The 21958-nt window shown below is 43.9% G+C and overlaps 1 protein-coding gene across 1 annotated transcript in view; it reads left to right on the top strand.

Annotated features, from left to right (window-relative positions):
• Positions 1-21958, top strand: part of LOC129865740 (synaptopodin-2-like) — a 42777-nt gene that overhangs the window by 15991 nt on the left and 4828 nt on the right. The window contains exons 2-4 of the mRNA XM_055938725.1: positions 9849-10000; positions 11336-12135; positions 14367-17830. Of these exons, the coding sequence (XP_055794700.1) occupies positions 9849-10000; positions 11336-12135; positions 14367-17830 (4416 nt within the window). The remainder of the gene's footprint in view (positions 1-9848; positions 10001-11335; positions 12136-14366; positions 17831-21958) is intronic.

Here is a 21958-nt window from a genome sequence, read left to right as displayed (position 1 = left end):
GGTGACAGATGGAGTCTATATCACGAGGCAATGGCTCCCTCTGTTGGACGTGCCAGGTCTCGACGGGCTCTCCGGCCAGGACTAATTTGGGCTGATCGCTCACCAGCTGGACGAGTCCCATAAAGCTGCCAGAAGGGCAGCCCCGTGAGAGGGTACTAGGGGAAGAGAGGTTACTCCTGTATAGTCATGCTCAGTCCCAGAGGTAACGGAGGGAGCTCAGTTTTGTTCCCCCCAGGATACAGCAAGACCCTGGAGCCCAGAAAACGGTTGTTATTTAAATAAACACTCTTGAAACCGAGCTAATCCAACGTTGTCCGTGTCTGATCTGTGTAAACGTACATACATACATACTATACATACAATATTTTTGGGGATTAGTATATTTCCTTTATACCCTCAAACCCTACCACCCCTCCCCCAATTGGAGCAAACTAGTGAACAACAATGCTTAGGCCTGTATTTCCCACTTATACATGTACATACTATATACATTTTATGGACACGGTGTATTTTACAATAGTTTTATTTTGTTTGTTTTTAACTCCTGTCCTTCCTCTACCCTCAACCTGTCCCACATATTTATGATGTCCATCCGGTTTGATTTCCATTTGTGATATCGTTCAAACTGTACTCTTTCAAAAAAGTTCCTAACCTATATACGTTTTACAGGCATAGTATGTTTTACATTGATTATCTTGTTGTTTTTAGTCCCATTCAACCCCTTCCCATCTCTCTCTTAACACCATCCATATTTGCCATATATTGTTCAATTGTGCTGTGATGTTTTACAAAAGCTCTGAACCTTTCCATTCTCATAGTTTCTACAATTGTAAATTGAAAATAAATATTTTGCTAAAAATATTACTATATTATTGATCAATTGACTATGACTTTTCAGATCGCCCAGTAATGCTATCTGTAGGGTTAGCTCCAGGTAAATATTGCAATTCTTCAGCTATTCCTGGACTACCAAAACAAATGATCTAATGATTCTGCCTCTTCGCAGAAAAATCTGCAGAGCTCTGGTGGTTGTATTCCCCATATAAATAACATTCTGTTGGTTGCAAGAATTCTGTATAATAATTAAAAGAACAAATTCTTATTTACAATGACGGCCTACCCCGGCCAAACCGTCCCCTGACGTCACTGATCCAAATTGTGCGCTGCCCTATTCCAGCCTCCCTATCCCAGTCTGTTGTCCCCACTTGCTTCAAGATGTCCACCACTGTTCCTGTACCCAAGAAAGCAAAAGGTAACTGAACTAAATGACTATCGCCTTGTAGCACTCACTTCTGTCATTCTGAAGTGCTTTGAGAGGCTAGTTAAAGATCATATCACCTCTTACCTTACCTGACACTCTAGACTTACTTCAATTTCCAATATTTTGGACTTCAGGATACAGCAGAGGGAGCACACCCCGAGCCACATCGACGGTGGAAAGCTTCAAGTTCCTAAATGTACACATCACTGACGATCGGAAATGGTCCACCCACACAGACAGTGTGGTGAAGAAGGCGCAACAGTACCTTTTCAACCTCAGGAAGCTGAAGAAATTTGTCTTGGCCCCTAAATCCCTCACAAACTTTTACAGGTGCACAATTGAGAGCATCCTGTCGGGCTGTATCACCACCTGGTACGGCAACTGCACCACCCGTAACCACAGGGCTGTCCAGAGGGTGGTGCGGTCTGCCCAATGCATCACCGGGGGCAAACTACTTGCGCTCCAGGACACCTACAGCACCCGATGTCACAGGAAGGCCAAAAAGATCATCAAGGACATCAACCACCCGAGCCACGGTCTGTTCACCCCGTTAGCCTCTCAAAGGCGAGGTCAGTACAGGTGCATCAAAGCTGGGACCGAGAGACTGAAAAACAGCTTCTATCTCAAGGCCATAACTAGGCAGCTTCCACCTGGTTACATAACCCTGCTGCCCTCTATACATACATTTGGAATCACTGGCCACTTTAATAATGGAACACTAGTCACTTTAATAATGTTTAAATAATGTTTACATACTGCTTTATTCATGTCATATGTATTTTTATTTAACCTTTTTAACTAGGCAAGTCAGTTAAAACCTCTACAGAGTACCTAACCCGGATCCGGGAGCAGCCCCCACCCCCCCCACACTGATTAGCATCGCTAGCATAGCGTCACAATTAAATAGTAGCATCTAAATATCATTAAATCACAAGTCCAAGACACCCAATGAAAGACACAGATCTTGTGAATAAAACCACCATTTCAGATTTTTTAAATGTTTTACAGGGAAGACACAATATGTAAATCTATTAGCTAAACACGTTAGCAAAAGACACCATTTTCTTACTCCAACAGTTTCTTACTCCATCAGGTGCTATCACCAATTCGGCTAAACTAAGATATTGATAGCCACTAACCAACAAACAAATTCATAAGATGACAGTCTGATAACATATTTATGGTATAGCATAGTTTTTTTTTTTTAAATGTGCATTTTTCAGGTATAAATCACAGTTCTACATTGCAGCTGCAATCTGATATAGTGCTGATGCAGCTAGAACAATTACAGAGACCAACGTTATATAACTAATTACTTGTCTTAAAACATTTCAGAAAAAATACACAGCGTACAGATATTGAAAGCCCAACATCTGGTGAATCCAAACAATATTTCAGATTTATTAAATGTTTTATAGCGAAAACAAAATGTAGCGCTAAATTAGCATAACCACGCCAGCCAGAACCAGCTGGGCGCGCCCGACCAGTTCACATGCACGACAGATATATGAAATAACATCGTAAATTGGGTCTTACTATTGCTGATCTTTCATCAGAATGTTGATCAAGGTGTCCTTAGTCCTGATGAGTCGTTCAATCCATTCACAATGGCAACTTTCCCTCTTCATTTAGCCTGGGTACTGGTCGACTGGCACGGTCCCTGTCCAAAGTTAAAAAACTCACAGAACGGAACACGGCAAAACTCCCGAAAAAATTCAAATAATCTGATTAAACTATATTGAAAAAACATACATTACGATGATATGGTCACATGTATCAAACAAACTTCGAGACGGAGATAGTTTTCATCCGTAACGTCAGCATAACAAAAGACAATTGCACCTCTAAAACGCGCGTTTCAGAAAACCGGAAGTTGTCGGTCACGCTAAAGAAATAGGTCTTATTTCACGTCAGTACAAGATAAACAAAAAATTTCTCCTCATTCGTCTTCCTCTGGGTGTCAGGAAGACGTCAGAAGTGTGTTTCGGGTCATAGGTGGCGTGACCATATATAGGCAGAGCGTTGAAGCGAGCATACACATCTTGCAATCTTCTTCTGGCTCAGGGAAAGTGCTGTCAAATGACCTGTGTTTCACTCAGAGACAAAATTGAAACGGATTTAGAAACCATAGCTTGTTTTCTATCCAATGGTATATGGTTATATGCATATAGTAACGGCAATAATTGAATAAGAGGCAGTTTAATCTGTAGAGGCAATTATGCTAATGCGAAAACAGCACCCCCTGTATTCTCAAGAAGTTTAAGATCAAATTCTTATTTACAATTACAGCCTAAGAACAGTGTGTTAACTGCCTTGTTCAGAAGCAGAACGACAGATTTTTACCTTGGCAGCTCAGGGATTTGATCTAGCAACCTTTCGGTTACTGGCCCAACACTCTAACCACTAGGCTACCACTAGGCTAGTCAATGACTCTCTGACATTGCTCAAACTAATATTTATATATTACTCCATTATTTTACTTTTAGATTAGTGTGTATTGTTGTGAATTGTTAGATACTACTGCACTGTTGGAGCTAGGAACACAAGCATTTCGCTACTCCCGCAATAACATCTGCTCTATATGTGTATGTGACCAATAGCATTTGATTAGTTTAGTCACAAGGTTCATGCAATTTATGACCTATTTTCTCCTAAATTGGCTGTACACTGCCCTCTAGTGCCAGTGTAGAAGAACATGCAGTACTCCTATGGGAAATGTGTTTTTTGTCAGAATTTGTGTCCCATGATAACCATTCAACTCCCAGACCCCCCCCCCCCCATCATCTTAAGCATTATGTTAATCATTAATCATCAATTAGAATAATTTGAAATTGTGACCCAGCCAAAAGGTCAACAATTAACTAAAACAGGCTTGAATGGTGTGTTTGTGGTCAGTGGCAAATAACAATTAACAACCTAGTAATGGTACTGCTGTGTGTCCTTAGATAATATTTACACAATGAATGTACACAAAAAAGGGTGTGATTTGACAAAAGGTGTGATTTGACAAATGCATGCTAGCAGATAGCCAAAGACTTCCAGTCTTGCGCTAACACTAGTTACCTCCAACTTCTTTCATACTGGACACAGAGACATAAAAATGGTATCCACAAGTTCATCCGACTCTGGGCATGTAGATTAATTGCCCGTAAGGGAAACTGGGGCTACTTGCAAAGTCTAAGACAGAGCAACAAAGCAAAACTCACCAAGGTTGAACCTTCAGCAGTTTAGTCCGCTAAGCATTTAACACACTCAATTCAATGAATCCGATGTCAGACTTTAATTTGTCCGTTTACGTTCATTTGACTGGCTGTTAGGAGAATCCATGAGTCTTGAGAAAGTGTTATTTATAGTTAGCCTCAAACAGCTTTGGGCTATGTTGTTTAAATACTGGTCCCTGGTAACTGCGTGTATATAAATGCCTAACTGTTATGCTTGGAAGGAGAGCTGAATAGTATTTTTGTGGATTGCAGTCACCAAAGGCCACTCCGGGGTAACGAGGCTTTAAATGTAGCAAATGGAAGAGTTTGGATGACTGTTTTATTTTGGATAATGGTGTCATGATACAAATGGACTTCTCAGAATGGAGTACCATCGCTGCGCTAGGGGGCGTTAAAGATATGACCTACGGCAGAGAGAACTGTCAGAACTCAAGAGTTGTTCACAATTCAACTGTCTATGATGCCAAACATGGATTTCATTCAAAGATGCATAGTTTGCAATGGCTACGTGATATTTACACTTTTTCTGAAAGTGTGATATTTTTTATTAGCAAATGTTGGATTGACCTACATGGGCATTTCCTGTTTGGCATGCCTTCTATATGAAAAAGAGTGTTTGGCTTACCATAGCACGCAGTTTGGAATTAATTTACAGTAAATGGGGCATATAAATATGTCATTTCCCAGGAGATTTGGAAAATGACAAAGTCAAAATAGATTTTCTGTTACTTTCCTCTTGACACTATTGCATGCCATGCCTGTACATAGTAATTGTTCCAGTTTCTCTCCCCCATTGAAATGTATAAAAGCAATGCAGCACCCCTGGCTGTGTAAATTTGAGTGAAAATTTGATGACATGCTTCTGCTTATTACATCCCTCATATTAATGAACCATTCTATGGGGCCTAGAAGCCAATTATAAGAGAGGAAAACCACAGCCCATTAACCTCTACAGCTGTTCTGTAGAGGTTCCCTTAACATATTTAGCCACATGAATTCAAACTGTTGCATTACCACCATTCTTTAAGTCACATCTTATTGATGATAAGCAATGTTTCAATAACTCTTTTGTTGAAAGTTGACTACAGATCTTTATCATCCATTGGACTTGATATGCACATTTTCAAGAATGTATCAGTTATTTTGCTTCAAACCACTTTTTTTTTTTACACAATGAATTTGGGCTCCCGAGTCATGCAGCGGTCTAAGGCACTGGATCTCAGTGCTAGAGGCGTCACTACAGATTGGGAGTCCCATAGGGCGGCGTACAATTGGCCCAGTTTTGTCCGGGTTAGGATTTGGCCGGGTTAGGCCTCAATGTAAATAAGAATTTGTTCTTAACTGGACTTGCCTCATTAAATAAAGGTTAAATAAAATAAATTAAAATAAAATAATTGTAATTTGTGCAATAACCAATTACTGACACAGTGGTTTCAGGTTTAATGGAGAATTTAATAGGAAACAAAGCAGATTTTTACTACCAAAGTGAAAGCAAAAGTGATGGTTGCATTTGCATGGTTTGCTGCTATATACACGGTTTACATGAACATTTTATTCATTTAGCAGACACTTAACCAGAGCAACTTACAGTAAGTGCATTATTATTAAGATAGCTAGGTGAGAACCACATATCACAGTCGTAATAAGTACTTTTTGGGGGGAAAAGACAAGAACACAGTTTACATGTTAGTTTGGGTGGGGATAAGACCGATGTCTTATTTAAGATATTCTTTTTAGAGGTAGGGTTTCGGATGTTTTTGGAAGATTGGCAGGGACTGCCGTCTTAGCATCAGGGGGAAGCTCGTTCCACTACTGCGGTGCCAGGACAGAGAAGAGCTTTGACTGGGCTGAGTGGGAGCTGACCTCCCGTAGGGGTGGGAGCGCCAAGAGACCAGAGGTGGCAGAACGGAGTGCTGAGGTTGGAATAGAGGGTTTGAGCATAGCCTGAAGATGGGAGGGGCAGTTCCCCTTCCTGGTCCGTAGGCAAGTACTGTGGTCTTGAAGTGGATGCGAGCTTCGACTGGAAGCAAATGGAGTGTACAGAGGAGAGGGATTTGTATGAATAACTATACACACCTTTTGGCCTCCACGCCCCTTAAGAACAGCCATTTTAAACGACACTGGCCACTCCAGTAGGTGCTGCACTGACCGTAAGTAATTAACTGCCAGTGCTGGATTGTTAGGTTAGATTACTTGTTGGTTATTACTGCATTGTCGGAACTAGAAGCACAAGCATTTCGCTACACTCGCATTAACATCTGCTAACCATGTGTATGTGACAAATAACATTTGATTTGATTTGATTTGGATACTGTTTAAAAAGGGCCAATCTGCAGTTCAATCATTAACAAAATTGGACACCACGCCACTGTTTCGATAAACTGCTGAGGGAGAAATGTAACCACACAAAATGTATAGACAGAGCTATGGATGCAAAATTATAGTTAACACTTAATCTCTTTCCACTCGTGGAAATTGGCCTATAGGGATACATTTAACTGTTTTTTTGTGTGGTTTTTTTACAGATATATGAAAAGCATATGCATAGGCATGGTAGCAACTGAAAGGGAACAGTTTGGAGACTATGGGGAAATTATTAGACCAAAGTTGAGGACAACAGTTCACTTGACACAAGACTGAATCCAAACATTAGGCTACACTGTTGATTTAATTTAGCATTTGACATTTACTGTACTTTTTGCTGCAATTGTTGATAACATCTGAAAATAGTCTGGATACATTCAGTAACACGATAAGAATATTCTTGGAAAATGTGGGGTAGGTGCAACGTAAGACAAAAAAATGACAAGGTTTTAAATGAGAGGACTAACTGGTTTCTCCAAGTGGCCACAGACTCTCAATAGGGTGCAGAGTTCCTAGGTAACTTCAATGCACTTTTATAACTCAAAGAAGGTTCTTTTTTGAGCTCTCCTAGCTCTGCCGTTGAGGAACTAGAGCAAGCACACTTGTACTTTTGTTTGGAACACAACCCTGCATCCCCGCCATCACACAATTACTGTTGTTTATGGTCCATTATAAATAGCCTATTATAAATCGTAATCTGGGTCAGGTGGGCATCAATTAGTGGGAGGGATGGGGGCAACTTCTTGTCGTGTGCCGTGCTCAAATTCAGAACGTCTCAGTCAAAACCCATACAGCGATTTGAAGCACAGAGCCAGAGCTCTGACGTAATTTATAGCATGTTACTGTGTAGCCACTGCGTTCCAATTTAGCCGTTTATTAGTGCCCAAATGTTCAACCTGTATACGGGTACGAGTGTAAAGGGTTAAAGCTATACAGTGTTTGTTAATAATTACATTTAAAAACTAAAAAAAATGTATTTATTTATTATTTTAAAAAAATGTACCCCCTTTTTCTCCCCAATTTTGTGATATCCAATTGGTAGTTAGTCTTGTCTCATCGCTGCAACTCCCGTACAGACTCGGGAGAGGCGAAGGTCAAGAGCCGCACGTCCTCCGAAACACGACCCCGCCAAGCCACTCTGCTTCTTGCCACAATGCCCGCTTAACCCGGAAGCCAGTCGCACCAATGTGTCGGAGGAAACACCGTACACCTAGCTATGGTGTCAGCGTGCACTGCACCCAGCCCGCCACAGGAGTCGCTAGAGCGCGATGGGACAAGGACATCCCAGCCAGCCAGCCAAACCCTTCCCTAACCCGGACGACGCTGGGCCAATTGTGCTCCACCTCATGGATCTCACAGTCGCGGCCGGCTGCGACACAGCCTGGAATCGAACCAGGATCTGTAGTGACACAGCTAGCACTGCCTTAGACTGCTGCGCCAGTCTTGTTTACAAACAATACAATAAATACTTTGGGTTCTAATGGTGTACGACAGTTAAACTAAGCTTATGAGGCATTTATAAAAGGTATATTCTTCTATACGTATATCATTAATTAAAAAGTCCAAAAATGTATGTAGCAATCACACATTGCACCTTTAACTTTTTCCAAATCATACTAATTTCACTAATAACCACATATATAGAGTATTTACATGTCTTTCACTCTATATAGTTTCATTACAGTGGTAATTGTATCGTTCCTTTACTAGATGCAATCTGTTTATAGTTCTAAACGTATCCACCACATTTTATTTCTCAAATATTTTGCAATCTTGCTCTTAACATTCGAGAGATCGGTAAATGTCATTTCAATAAGTACAGTAACATAATATCACTGTGCCAACAGTACACAAGTGACACAGTTATATTAAATTAAATAAGTATCAATGTCAGCTGAGTCCATATTTCCCTATTAGTTCAGCTATTGTACCTCAACTGATGATTGAGTTATGGAGTTGATGTGGTTTGGAGCTGTAGATACAGTACCACTGTCACCCTAAGTGCCAGAGAAGGTCAGTGGTAACTCCTGCACTTAAACACCCCCTGCTGCTTGGCTATTCTGAACGTCTGGGTTACGGCTCTGACCGAAGCGGCAATTTGCATTGTTGGGTCACACGACGAGCACCTGTTGTGGTATGTTCACTGGCGCTCTGATGTCACATTTGGAGAGATGTGGAGAAATGACCGGTCAGGATTGTCCACACTGGCTGGTTACACTGGCATTTGGATATAGTAGCCAATGGGAGCATTGGGTTAACATGTGAATACAGTGGTGATTTCCTATGTTGACCTTTTTGTCAGCAGTTGCTCCGAAAATGTATGGTGTGGATTAGTATTGTAAGGTATTGTTGTGCCATCATCTAAGTCAATGATATCTAAATGGAGGTACTGTACTGGTACACATTTGTAGCATTTGGACTTGTATCAATAAAGACCTTATTTAACTTTGGAGTCCTCACTGCAAGTGGAACAGAAGACTTTGGCTGAGCTTTGCTGAAGAGTAACCTTGTCTGAGACCCAAAGACTCAAGTTGGCTCCCAGAGCTAATGCCTAGGCTTAACGCATCACTAACATCATCTTAAGTCTTGCCAATGACCAGGGACCCGATACCCACTTGATTAAACATATACTCAAACTTTTTGAATGGCTGTCCTCATAGTCCAAGTGAACCATGGGGAAGGTATTCTGTCTTTTATCCAAGTAGATGTCCAATTGAAAATGCGACCTACAGTCATGTAGCGTTTGAACCTGGGTTTCTTGCATGGCAAATGGCTGCATTAGCCTGCTGAGATAGTCTAGCTCGAGGCATTAACTTGGTGAGCTATCAAGTCTTCAGAACTCAGGAAATGTTACTCATCACGTAACAGTGGTTCACCAAAACCAACTTCGTTACAGTAAATACAGTAACCTGAGTGACTGTTGTAGTACCAGGTGGAGGGAAAAATAAAAAGAATATTGTGAGGCATGTCATTGAGACTCACCACTGTTTGTCATCCCATAGGTGGAAGAGGGCGGTCATGCGTCCCTGGCCGGGATCTGCGAGGGGGACGAGGTGGTGTCGCTGAATGGAGAACCCTGCGGCGAGCTTTCCCTCCCAAAAGCAAATGCTCTCATTGACGCCTCCGTCGACTGCCTGCAACTACTGGTCAAAAGGTAACGTCGAAAGCTGGATTTTCTTTTACGATTAACTACAACATTGTTTCTCAATCAATTTTTTTATGGGAGAAGTCAATATCTGCACATCATTTCAACGTCGGAATGCTACCAGGGTTGGGGTCACTTTGAATTGAAGAAAGTCAATTCAGAAAGTGATTTGAAATGGAAAGATATGCTCTTGTTTTTCAATTACTGATTAGGAATTTCGGTTTACTTCTTGAATTGACTTGAATTCAAATCGACCCCAACCCTGGGTGCTACTGGTTTATCAAGGTTTAACCATCCCCAACTCAATGCTCTCAAAACCTACTGCTTGGTCCAATTAACTGGGCCTTGTACTACAAGGCATGATTCAACACAACAAATCACCAATGTATTTGCCTGTAGACAGCATGCTGTAAATGATCTGCCCTTGTACTTGGTTGAGTGGCCTGGAATATGGTGGGCGAACAGACAGAGTGGCTTTATTGGCAAGTGCGTTGACCTTTGATTGGCTTGGCTGCTGACGAACCAGCTGCCCGCTCAACAAGCAGCTGTTAAACAGTTACTCAGCGGGCATCACACACCGTGGGCATCTGGTGTGCCATGGGATATTGGTGCCAATGCCCATATTTAAGGCATAATTTAGATCACCCGGCAGGGACAGTCCCTTTGAAAGTGGATCGTGTTACTCTAAAGTGGCTAGCCGTCTTATTTCCCCATCATGCATAGCACTCTGACATCAACAGACTAGATGGGTGAAAAGCAATATGGTAGCAAAGCTACTTAGCCAATTGTAGGACTTTAAGACTGGTGACAGACTAAACACAGACCAGTTCACACTCAAGATTTGGTTCTGGGTGCCGAGATATGCCAATTTTAAAAATTTTGGTCACATCTCTCATCCCCTTCCCTTTGGTTGCTAGGCTCCAAATGACTCCAATGTAATAACTGTAGTCACAGAATGACATTCTGTTTTCCTCTATGACACTGAAAGGGGAAATTAAGTGGGGCCCAATTGAAATGTGATTACTTTCTACTTCAGTGCTTCACTCCAGTCAAATAACATGAGGGACGGAGATTGAGTTTGCTTGATTAAGGTGACCACTTGAGGGCCAGTGGTTGATGAGATAGATTTAGTTAACACAAAGGGCAAGTGCACGGGCGAGCAGCACAATATTCAACGATATTGCATATTGGAAATCCAGGCAATCAAATTATGAGATCAAAAACACTATAGTTTTGTAATTAGACGTTCTATGCCAGTCCCCAGATAAGACATATTAACAGAGTATGCTCAGTTTCAACACTTGGCTAGGTTTTTTACAATTTTCATTGAACTATTTCATACAGATGGCGCACCCTATCCACTGAGGATTTTCATTCAGAGACCTACTTTGGCACAAGGGAGTCCTCTGGTGAGGCTTTGGAAAGCACCACCCTCCACATCCTGTCCCCTGGCAGGTCCCAACCACCCAGGGAGCTCTACATCGCCGATTCCCAGGACAAGGCCTACTATGGGGAGACGGAGAGTGACACGGAGGCCCCCGGAGGGATTCATCTGGTCCGCACCCAGCTCTGCGTACCTGCGCCTGAGGAGTGCCAGTTCCCCAGAGGAGGAGGGGACAAAGGTCGAGAGGGACCCCAGAGGGGGAGTTTCTCCACTGGGGCAATGGTGGAGCTACAGTTGTCCCTCGCCGAACACACCCTGGAGGATCCTGTCTGCACCTCCCTGGGGAGTGCTCTTGGAATAGAGGGGGAGATTCATGCGAGAGAGGCCCTCAAGAACGAGGCCCTCCTTCACACCACCACCCACTCGCTCTACGTCCCTGGCCCAGCTAGGGAGCCCCTGAGTCAGCATGGAGTGGTGCTGAGCTCCCCCTCTCTGCTGGGCCAGGTGGAGGTCACCCTGCAGCACCCAGCAGCCGGGAGGGGCTCTCCTCGCCTGGTAGAGGGGGTGGTCGTCTATGGGGCCAGTGGAAGTGTTGGTGGAGCCCCTGGGGAGGGAGGAGGAGGGCAAAGCCAGGGAGCTCCCGCCTCCTTCACCGTCTCCTTTGGAATTCCCGCAGAGGGGGCGGAACCAGCAGAGGAGCGAGACTCAGATTCAGAGAAGGACCTTGAGAAACCCAACAAGCACCGGGCCAAGCACGCCAGTGAGTACCCCATACCTTTCCCCTTACACTTGTCTCACTGCCACTAGTCATCCTTTGTGTATGAGTGTCAAATTAGTGTTGTCTTATAGGGTGCACTGACTCAGACCTAATAGCAGACTGACATAGCACTGCTGTGAACTTCATTTGTTAACGCAACTCTGGGTGACATGTGTGCATTCCTTACCCCGGTGCTTTGTTGCACGCTAAAATGTGTCCCCTAAAATAGTAGACAATATCTCTTACTTGGGAGGGGTTTTGTTTGGATTGAAGCAGAGAGGTCCAGTTCAAGCCTGAATTATACTAGTAGTGTCCAGTTTGTAGTATCCAAGATCACAGAAGGCAGGATTGTGGCAATTTACTGTATCAGGAGAAAGATAGATTAGAGATAGATAGAGAAAGAAAGATGGGAGATAGAGCTCTATAGAAGATAGATAGATATAGGGGAGAAAGAAATAAAGAGAGAGCAGGGGGATAAGAATAAATAATTCTCCTTAAAAAATATATAAACATTTAGAAAATGCCCTATCAAATGTTTTCCTCTAGCTTTGAATAGGGGCGTGATCAGGATGTGTCTTCCAGAGATAGATAGGGCATTACATTGAGCCGTGCAGGGGGACATAAATAAAACACCAGTGCGTTGATGATGCCTGTAGAAATGCTCTTTGATGGACACCAGCATATGCTGCACTGGCCCGTTACCCGATCCTTTAAAACGGCTCGTCTTAGCTTGTGCCGTAAAGAGAGCTTCGCTCACTACTCCCCGTCTTCCTCCACCTTGAGGTTAGTCTACTGTGGGAAATAAAAATTTAAGGATGGGTTCTTTTATAAATCACCGCTTTGTGTTTGTGTGTGTGTGTGTACGGTTGGGGTCGTTAAAGAGTGTGTGGACATGCCTGTCGTCGCCTCGGGTTTAGGTGACAGATCCGAGAGTAGACTTACAGAAAAGGGGTAAAGGTGCTTGGGTGCTGGTGAATGCACTTTTGTCCCACAGGCTAACATTAATATTTTCTATGATCTGCCATTCGCTCCAGCTATCGGGCCACCCGTTGAACAGGCTGTCACAGCTGTGTTAATGTCATGTATTATTGGGGAAGAAACAAGGAGTATATTAGGCATGGGTCAGAGAATTAGGTAATTGCTTGGCGTGTTACTTGAATAGAGATTGTGTAGATTGAATGATCAAATGTGTGATAAGTCTTGGCACTAAGTAAAGGGCTTCAAAAGCCAACTATAAAATCAGGACCAGGAAAGTATTGAATGAATGAGGTCTATGAAAATATCCATTTATAGGTTATTGATTGCATTTGTCATTTGAGGGAGTTTTACAAATTCGTTTTGGATTGAAATATTTCAATATGGGGGGACTGAAATATCAGTGAAAGTGATTAGTGAGTGGTTTCTTTCATGTATTTGGATATGCTTTCATAATGCCATTAGGTTGGACGTTCAGTGTTAAGATGTATTCAAGATTATCATAAACTTTAGAAAATGTGGTTGCAGTGCAGAGTACTGGTATCTGACACCAGTGCAACTTGGTGTGGCAAACAGAAATCAATCAACGGAAAAGTAATGAATCAAAGTAAATCAAATTGCAGATTAAAATACAGTGAGCTCAAAAAGTATTGGGACAGTGAACATTTTTGTTGTTGTCTTGGCTCTGTACTCCAGCACTTTGTATTTGAAATGATACAATGACTCTTTAAATTAAATGGTATTTTCATCCATATCGGTTGAACCGTTTAGAAATTACACCACTTTTTGTACATAGTCCCCCCATTTTAGGGGACCAAAAGTATTGGGACAAATTCACTTATGTGTATTAAAGTAGTAAAATGTTAAGTAGACTATCTACAAAAAGTGCTGTTCACCCGATATTGATGAAAATGCCCTCAAATGAAAGCTGACAGTCTGCACTTCAACCTCAGTCATTGTATCATTTCAAATCCAAGTTGCTGGAGTACAGAGCCAAAACAACAAAGTTGGCACTGTCCCAATACTTTTGGAGCTCAAATAGGAAGAGATTCATTTATATTTTACAGAATGCATGTTATTTTTACGATGCATGTGCATCCAAATGGAAGGATTTGTGGTGGTTTCAGTTCTACCCGAGCTATTATTACCCATTATATGCAGTTAAATGAACTAGGCAACAAGAGGCAACCATTTGAAATATCCCTCTTCTCTCTCCCTCCCCTCTCCCTCCCTCCCTCCCTCCCCTCTCCCCCTCACAGGGCTCAGGCGCAGTGAGAGCCTGTCAGACAAGCAGGTGAAGGAGGCCAAGTCTAAATGTAAGCGCATTGCTATTCTTCTGAACGCTGAAGCTCCCAACCCCAACAACAAGGGGGTGTTGATGTTCAAGAGGCATCGACAGAGGGCCAAGAAGTACACACTCGTCAGCTACGGCACCGGTGAGAGTGAACCAGAGTACGAGGTCGACGACAGCGACGAGGAAGACTACGGCGAAAAAGACGCCAGAGCGATCAAATTCACCCTCGTAGCCACCACCAGCGGATCAGAGCTTGAGGAGGACTTTATCACTAATGCCCAGGGTGGTGGCAGAGTGGTAACCTTCGACTGGGACACAGGACTACTCGAGATCGAGCGCAAGCTCAACTCCGGAGAGGAGATGGAGCAACTGCCCAACACCACGGGAAAGGGGGCCACAATGTTCGCCCAGCGCCGCCAGCGCATGGATGAGATCGTCGGCGAACATGAGGAGATGAGGCGCCAGGGGATTCCCGTGGAGGGGGTACAGGAGGTGGAGAAGCATGCGGCCTACCAGCAAATGGAGGAGCGCTCGTACATGCAGGCCACCACAGAGAGGCAGGCCTACATGGACTTCAGCGTGCACCAGAAGCAGCAGCAACAGTATCAGAAGTACCAAGAGCAGCAGTACTATGAGCAGCAGCAGCAGCAGCAATACCAGCAGCAACAACAGTACGAGCAGCAGCAATACCAGCAGCAACAACAGTATGAGCAGCAGCAGTACCAGCAGCAACAACAATATCATCAACAGCAGCACCACCAGCAGCAAGAGTACCAACAGCAGCAGCACATTCAGCAGTACTCGTCTAACATGAATGGCATGGCCAACCATCAAACCAATGAAATGCAGAGTTCCATGAGCAATCAAACTGCCCAGCCCTTCTCATTACAAAACCGGATGCCTGCCCTGTTTTCTCCCCCAGTGAGTGGGAACAACCAAGAGATGATGGGTCAGGGGGAGCAGATTGCCTCACGCGACGAGCGCATTTCGACGCCGGCAATCAAGTCTGGGATCTTGCAGGACACAAGGAACAGGTTCAAGGGCAAGCCAATGTTCAATTTCAAACAAGCACCCAAAGTGTCACCCAACCCCGAACTTCTGAATCTCCTCAACAGGAGTGAAAAGAAGTTGGATTTCGAGTCATGCACGGAAGAGGACTACCTCAGCTTGGGAGCTGAGGCTTGCAACTTCCTCCAGTCACCAAGGGTCAAGCATAAGACGCCTCCACCAGTCGCTCCCAAGCCCATCATTAACCCCAACTCTCCACCCTGGTCCCCTCAGCCTGAGCTGGCCAATCAGGAGTTGTCAATGCATGCCGAAAATAGCGTCCCTGCACCTGCTGCAGCCCCCGAGACCGAGTCCGCTCCAGAACTGGCCCCAGAGCCCTCCCCCCCTCTTGCCCCCCAGGAAGCTCCTGTTCCTGCCAAGCCCCCCTCTCCAAACAAACACACATGGAGTCCCCCAGGGTCCCAGGCACAGCAGCAGCAGCCCCAGCAAGCGCCAGCCTGGGGAGGAAATGGTCCTTCACCAACTCAGCCTCATTCGCAACCCGAGCCTCGAGTGAGTTCTTGGGATCCGTCACTAACACAGGCATCACAGCAGCCACTTGTGAGTACTTGGCCACCTGCTGAAATGAAGCACCAGGCTCCCGCTCCAAGTCAGTCCCCACCACAGCTCCCTTGGGTGACTCCCCAACCACCTCCTCCTCAGCCTCAGCCACCCATAAATTCTTGGGCTATAGCGCCTACCCAGTCACAACTCCAATGGGCTCAACCTCAAGAACAAGCACAGCAACAGCCCCAGGCACCTTGGGCTCAACAACCTCAGTCTCCAGAACAGGCTTGGCCCCAGGCCCAGCCTCAGCCACCTTGGGTGTCATCACCTCAGCCTCCAATGAATGCATGGACACCACCACAGAGCCAGGCCCAGCCACAACAGCCACCTTGGGTACAACAAGCTCAACTCCAACATCCAGCTCAGCCCCAACCCCCTATGAATGCATGGGCCTCAGCACCTGCTCAGGCTCAGGTCCAGCCTCCATGGGCCCAGCAACCTCAAGAGCAAGAACAGCCACCCATGAATGCCTGGGCCCCAGATCAGAATCAGGCCCGGCCACAGCCACCTTGGGTCCAACCACCTTCAACCCAATCCCCACCCCAGCAAAACTGGCAACAACCACCTCCACAGCAGGCACCCTTACAGCCACATATGAATGCATGGGCCCCAGCTCAGGCACAGCCTCAGACACACACAAGTACCTGGGCCCCACAACCACAGCAAGTCCCAGTGAATACTCAGACCCGGATGGACAGAGTGTGTCAACCTTCTCCGAAACCTTGGAATGCTCCACAAAGTGCTCCCTGTTCTACTCCTCCACAGCGAATTAACTCTTACACACTTGGCGAAAGGTCCTCGTCACCCGTCATCAATCCAATGGCCAGCGTTTTGGCACCAGTAGGAGGAATGGGCTCGGCTTTGTCAATGCCAGCTGTCAGGGGGAAAGGAGCCGATTTGTTCGCCAAGAGGCAGTCTCGTATGGAGAAGTATGTCGTGGATTCGGACACTGTGCTGGCAGCCACTGCACAGGCAGCTCAGCAAGCCCAGGCAGCCACTGCGCAGGCAAACAAGGCAAGGCCCACGTCGCCATCTCCCTCCGTACCTCACCCGTGGAAATATTCACCCAATTGCAGAGCTCCCCCTACATCGAATTACAACCCCATACAGTCCCCTTCCTACCCACCAGGGGCCATTAAGCAACCCCCTCCATCTAGCCCTGCGGTCAAAGCAAAGAAAGGGAAAGGCAAACCTGCCTGCAAACCCCTTGCCGTTATAGATGTCATGAAACATCAGCCTTATCAGCTCAATGCCTCCCTCTTTACTTATGGCCCAGCAGTGGAGGCTGCCGAGGCTGCCAAGGCCGCCGCACCAAAGCCTGCCCCAGTCCCTCCAAACCAAAACCAACCAATAAGATATGAGCAAGCTGCCCCTGTCCAGCCGGCTGGACAAATGAATGCTCCCTATCCACAGCAGCCTCAGCAGCTCTACGGGATTCCCCCTCAACCACCCATGCATGATAGTCCATACCACCCAGCCTCACCTAATGCTTACCAGCCATCTAACAATACCTACCAGCAGGTTCCTGCTGGCCCTTACCAACATCCATATAATCCCCCTTACAAACAAGCCCCTCCAGCCCCTTATCAACCCCAGCAGCAAGCTCAAAACCCTTCGTACCAACAGACCCCCCAAGGTCCTTATCAGCCAGCCCATAGCCCCCCCTACCAAGCCGCACCCCAAGCCCCATACCAGCCACTACCTCCCAGTACCTACGTGGTGCCCAGCTTTCCCATAGCGGCAAAGTCTGAGTCCATCTCTGGGGGCAGCACCGCTCCAAAGCCCAGGTTCATGGCCAAAAAGAGTTCAGCCCAGGTGTGGAAGCCAGCAACTGTGGGGAAAGAGTGATTCTGATAGCATAATTAAGTGATCTTTGCTTAAAAGAACATTAGATCTAGTTACAACATATACATGCACAGTACATTCATATATATGCAATATATTCATAGAAAGCTTTTAAGATGCCTTTTCAACATTTTATAGCCAACATTTTTAAATAAATGCTAGAATTTAAAAAGGCCCGATGCAGCGGTTTTGATCTCAATATCAAATAATTTCTGTGTAAGAATTAAGTACCTTACTGTTTTATTTTTTAATTAAAATGGTCAAAAACAAACAAATTGCGTCTTAGCAAAGAGCAATTTCTCAAGCACGAATTTTGCTAGGACTGTCTGGGAGTGGTCTAAGTGAGGGGCCTAATTGAACGAGCCTAATGGGAGAGTTACATACCCTGAAAACTAGATGTTATTGGCAGAGAGGTTTGAAACTCTTTGTTATTGGTATGTTAACTTACACTGCCTGGTGATGTCGGCAGGCAGGCCAAAATGCCATCCCACCACAATTTCAGGCTCTTACACTAAAATGGCATTATCATAATTTTCACAATTCCCCAGTATTATTCCAACCTCATACTGTGGAAATATGTATATATAAAACACAGGATATTCACGTTTTTGACTGCACTGGGCCTTTAATATATACAGTTTGGATGTATTTTTCCACCTGCTATGCATTCACTCTTTACTCGTATACAACTATATAATATCTTGGTTTTTCAAGCAAAGCTTTTCAATGTTAATTTCTTTGCAATATTGCAACGCACAATACATAGAAAATTAAATATATGATATTGGTATATCTTAATTATCTAAGCCCAAAAATGGTAAAATGTAGTTTCAGGAAATCCACAAAATGCATTCAATAGACTTATGACGTGAATCAGTGGAGCCTCTAAACAGGCATTGCCAGAATGTGAGCGAGGATAATAGCCAGCAAGAATTCAGAGGAACAGGTGAATGTATATTGCTGAGAAAGTTAAAATTTGAAATGAGAGAAGCTTGAAAGGGAATTTAAGGAAAGGTTGTAGTAGGCGGTGTGTGAGCCAGTGATGAGTTTGATAAGATCTTCTGCAATATCAACAGTGTATTTGTTAGCTGTTAAGATGTGCAATAATTTGTGAAAATTGACCTTGAATGATCTGAGAAAAAAATTATTAGTAGCGACTAAGAGGTTTAAGACTTCGAGAGCTTGGGACTATAAGGCTCTATCTACAAAAAGAGGATTCTGAGATAATTGGCTGTACAGTTTCAAACCCTCATTGGTTTGAATGGTGTCAGCAATTTTTATCATATTCTTTTAAGTGTAACAACATGAATTGGGGTATTTAGAGTACTTTATAGGTAGAGAACATTGAGCAGAACAAGACTATGTCAATAACAAAATTTGGACAAAAATGTAGATAGAACCTTATCGTCGCCAAGCTCTCGTCATGGTTAGAGAGACCAGGAGTGGTCAGTGGAAACATATTTAGGGTCAGGTTTGAGAGCCGTCTGGCTTCATTTGACATGTGTTTTGTAAGTACAGTGACATTACTTTGATTTGGTGGATATAATGTTCATATGCAATAGTAAATAGGAAACATGGCTACTTCATTTACCAAACATTCAGAAATTGCATTGCAACAAGGGAATGTTTTGTATTTTATAAAATTGAAGTATACATACAAGTCTAATACTTTTTTGTTAGGGTCCCGTCTCTTGAAGGTGGGAGGTGGAAGGTACTTGCACAAATGTAAGATGTAGATCGCGTACAGTTTCATTCAGTGTCTTCCAAAAGACCCTGCTTGAATTGTTTTGGATTCATTTGAGCGGTTATTGCGTCATGATAGGTCTCTAAATGTAAACTTTTCCATGTCACAGATGATGTGTGTGCGTGAGTGAAAGCTGTTGGTTTGGGAGGACTAGTGGGTTTGTATTGTTTCACCAACATGAATGGCAGTCGCTCACTAGACCTCCAGCTATTCTGTCTTTTCTCACTCTTCTAATTTCAGCTTTGCATATTTTTTTGTTCTATGTTTCTGTACACCTGCTTTGGTTTAACGTAATGCCCCCCCAAAACAACATTACAAAAAGGGATATTGAAATAAGCAGTTACAGAAAAAAGGGGAGTTCGGATGAACCACCCTGTCATTTGAATGGTATACATTTGTTATGGAGTTGCTTTCTCTTGTTCTGTCAATTCTTTTCCATTTTCTTTTGTGTTTCTTTTTCATAGTGCACTTTCTGTACGATTCATGTCAGTGCCATTAAAATGCCTTTTATCGTTACGTTTGCGTTTCCTCGGTTGGTCTCTTCTGCATGCATTTTCACATCCCATTCTGCTACTCTTTACTTTTCCTCTACACCACCTTTATACTTGGCACAACTCTCTTCCCACCTTACCACTGCACCATATTTTCTGTAGAAAAATTACAAACACAAACATTCATTATTTTGCTACTCCCTAACTCAAATGGGAACACCCATGGATTTTTGGTTTTGGATTTTTTACACAGTAGGACGTCTTAACTATTTTCAGCCATAGCGAAATACAAATAATACGTTCAATAAATCACAGCCTGAAGGGAGTTTGAGAACATAGTGTGAACTAGAACAGAGGAAAAACAAATGTGCAGGTACTCCATGTCACCTTCTAAACAACTGACATGTTTATTGGCATACCCAGCATGCCTTTGTGCTGATAGGAGTGGAGGTAGCTAGCTACCACTGTTAGCACCATCTGTGGTTAAGTATCGTAAATTCAAAATGGTGGAGAGCCAACCACTGTCCAATAATAGTTCACTGCTCACAGTCTATAAAAGCCTTGTTACAAGCCAGCTGCCTGTGCTTAGAAATATGATGAGTCCCTCACTCGAACTCTAGACTTCTCTAGAATTGAGGAAAGTGCTCAAAAAGCACACTGCCATCCCTGAACGCATGGTGACAGAAGGGTATTTCCAGCTTGGATAACCTCATTGGATAAGACTGGAGAATGAGCCAGCTCTGACCTACAGTGTAGATGTTTACCCGTCCGGTCTTGCATCATCACGTAGTGTTGGGAGCCATGTTAGAGAGGTTGTCAAGGGGATGTCGTCTGTTGAGTGGGAGTTTTAATATCAATTCGGTGCCCACCGCAGGCACAGGCTATATCGGGAGGGAATTTGATCATCCTCACTTAAATGACCTGACTAGAAGAGTCCTGTCCTGGCCTTTTGGCTACACCTGCTTCTTAAATCTCACATACTGTAGATTTATGTATTGTTTATGCATTCTAAGGGAATACTTATTTAGGGGTTCTTCTTGGTTGTACATTTTAATAACTGTAAAGACATCTATGTGTTTTTGGAGAGGCTTTAAGTCACAATAAAGACTAAACTATGGCAGATTTATGGCTAAGGAATGGGACAGTTGCAGATTGATGCACAACATGGTGTGTTTCCTGGTGAACTAAATGATAGAAGACCCCGAAACGGTTTGTCAACACATGTCCTCATCTCAGTATTTTCCATTGGATGTAGTCAGATTTAATAGATTGCGCTTTCTTACAAACCAGCGACGTAGGAGTCGAGTGAAAAGCACAGATATAAAATCCCTGTGTACAGTAGCACTGTCACGCCAGGCCAGCAGACACCCTTTCCAATGGACCCAGCTGCCATGACATCATTAAAAGGCTAATGCTAGGTGGACTCCCCAATGGTGTGGTAAAGCCAGACTCAATTGTGCCCATCTAAATTTGATGTCACCCCTCCAATCCCAGGCAGACACCCAAGCATTCCCTGCAGTGGCTGGAAATCAGCGATTAGTTCATGCCTTTCCTTCTATCCTGGTCAGAGGCTATTTTAAGCATCAGTAGGGGATTGAAATACATAAATCTTGATAATCTGACCCATAACACTGATGCACCATATGTGGAGCGAGTCGAACATCTGTCTGAAAACACAAAAACCTCTGACAAACGGCCACTCCAAAGACCTACAGATGTAGGAGCTTAATCTGAGCCAGTTTGCTACAGCAGGAAAATAATCCTGCAGCAACAGGAAATGTTAATTAAGGGGAAATCAAGCCTTTTTAAACCTCAAATACACCACAAGTTTTACATTTCCTGAGAAAAAAAAGTAATCTTCCA

Source organism: Salvelinus fontinalis, chromosome 11 (genome assembly GCF_029448725.1).
Source record: "Salvelinus fontinalis isolate EN_2023a chromosome 11, ASM2944872v1, whole genome shotgun sequence".
Taxonomy (NCBI): domain Eukaryota; kingdom Metazoa; phylum Chordata; class Actinopteri; order Salmoniformes; family Salmonidae; genus Salvelinus; species Salvelinus fontinalis.
This window is presented reverse-complemented; position numbering and strand designations above follow the sequence as displayed.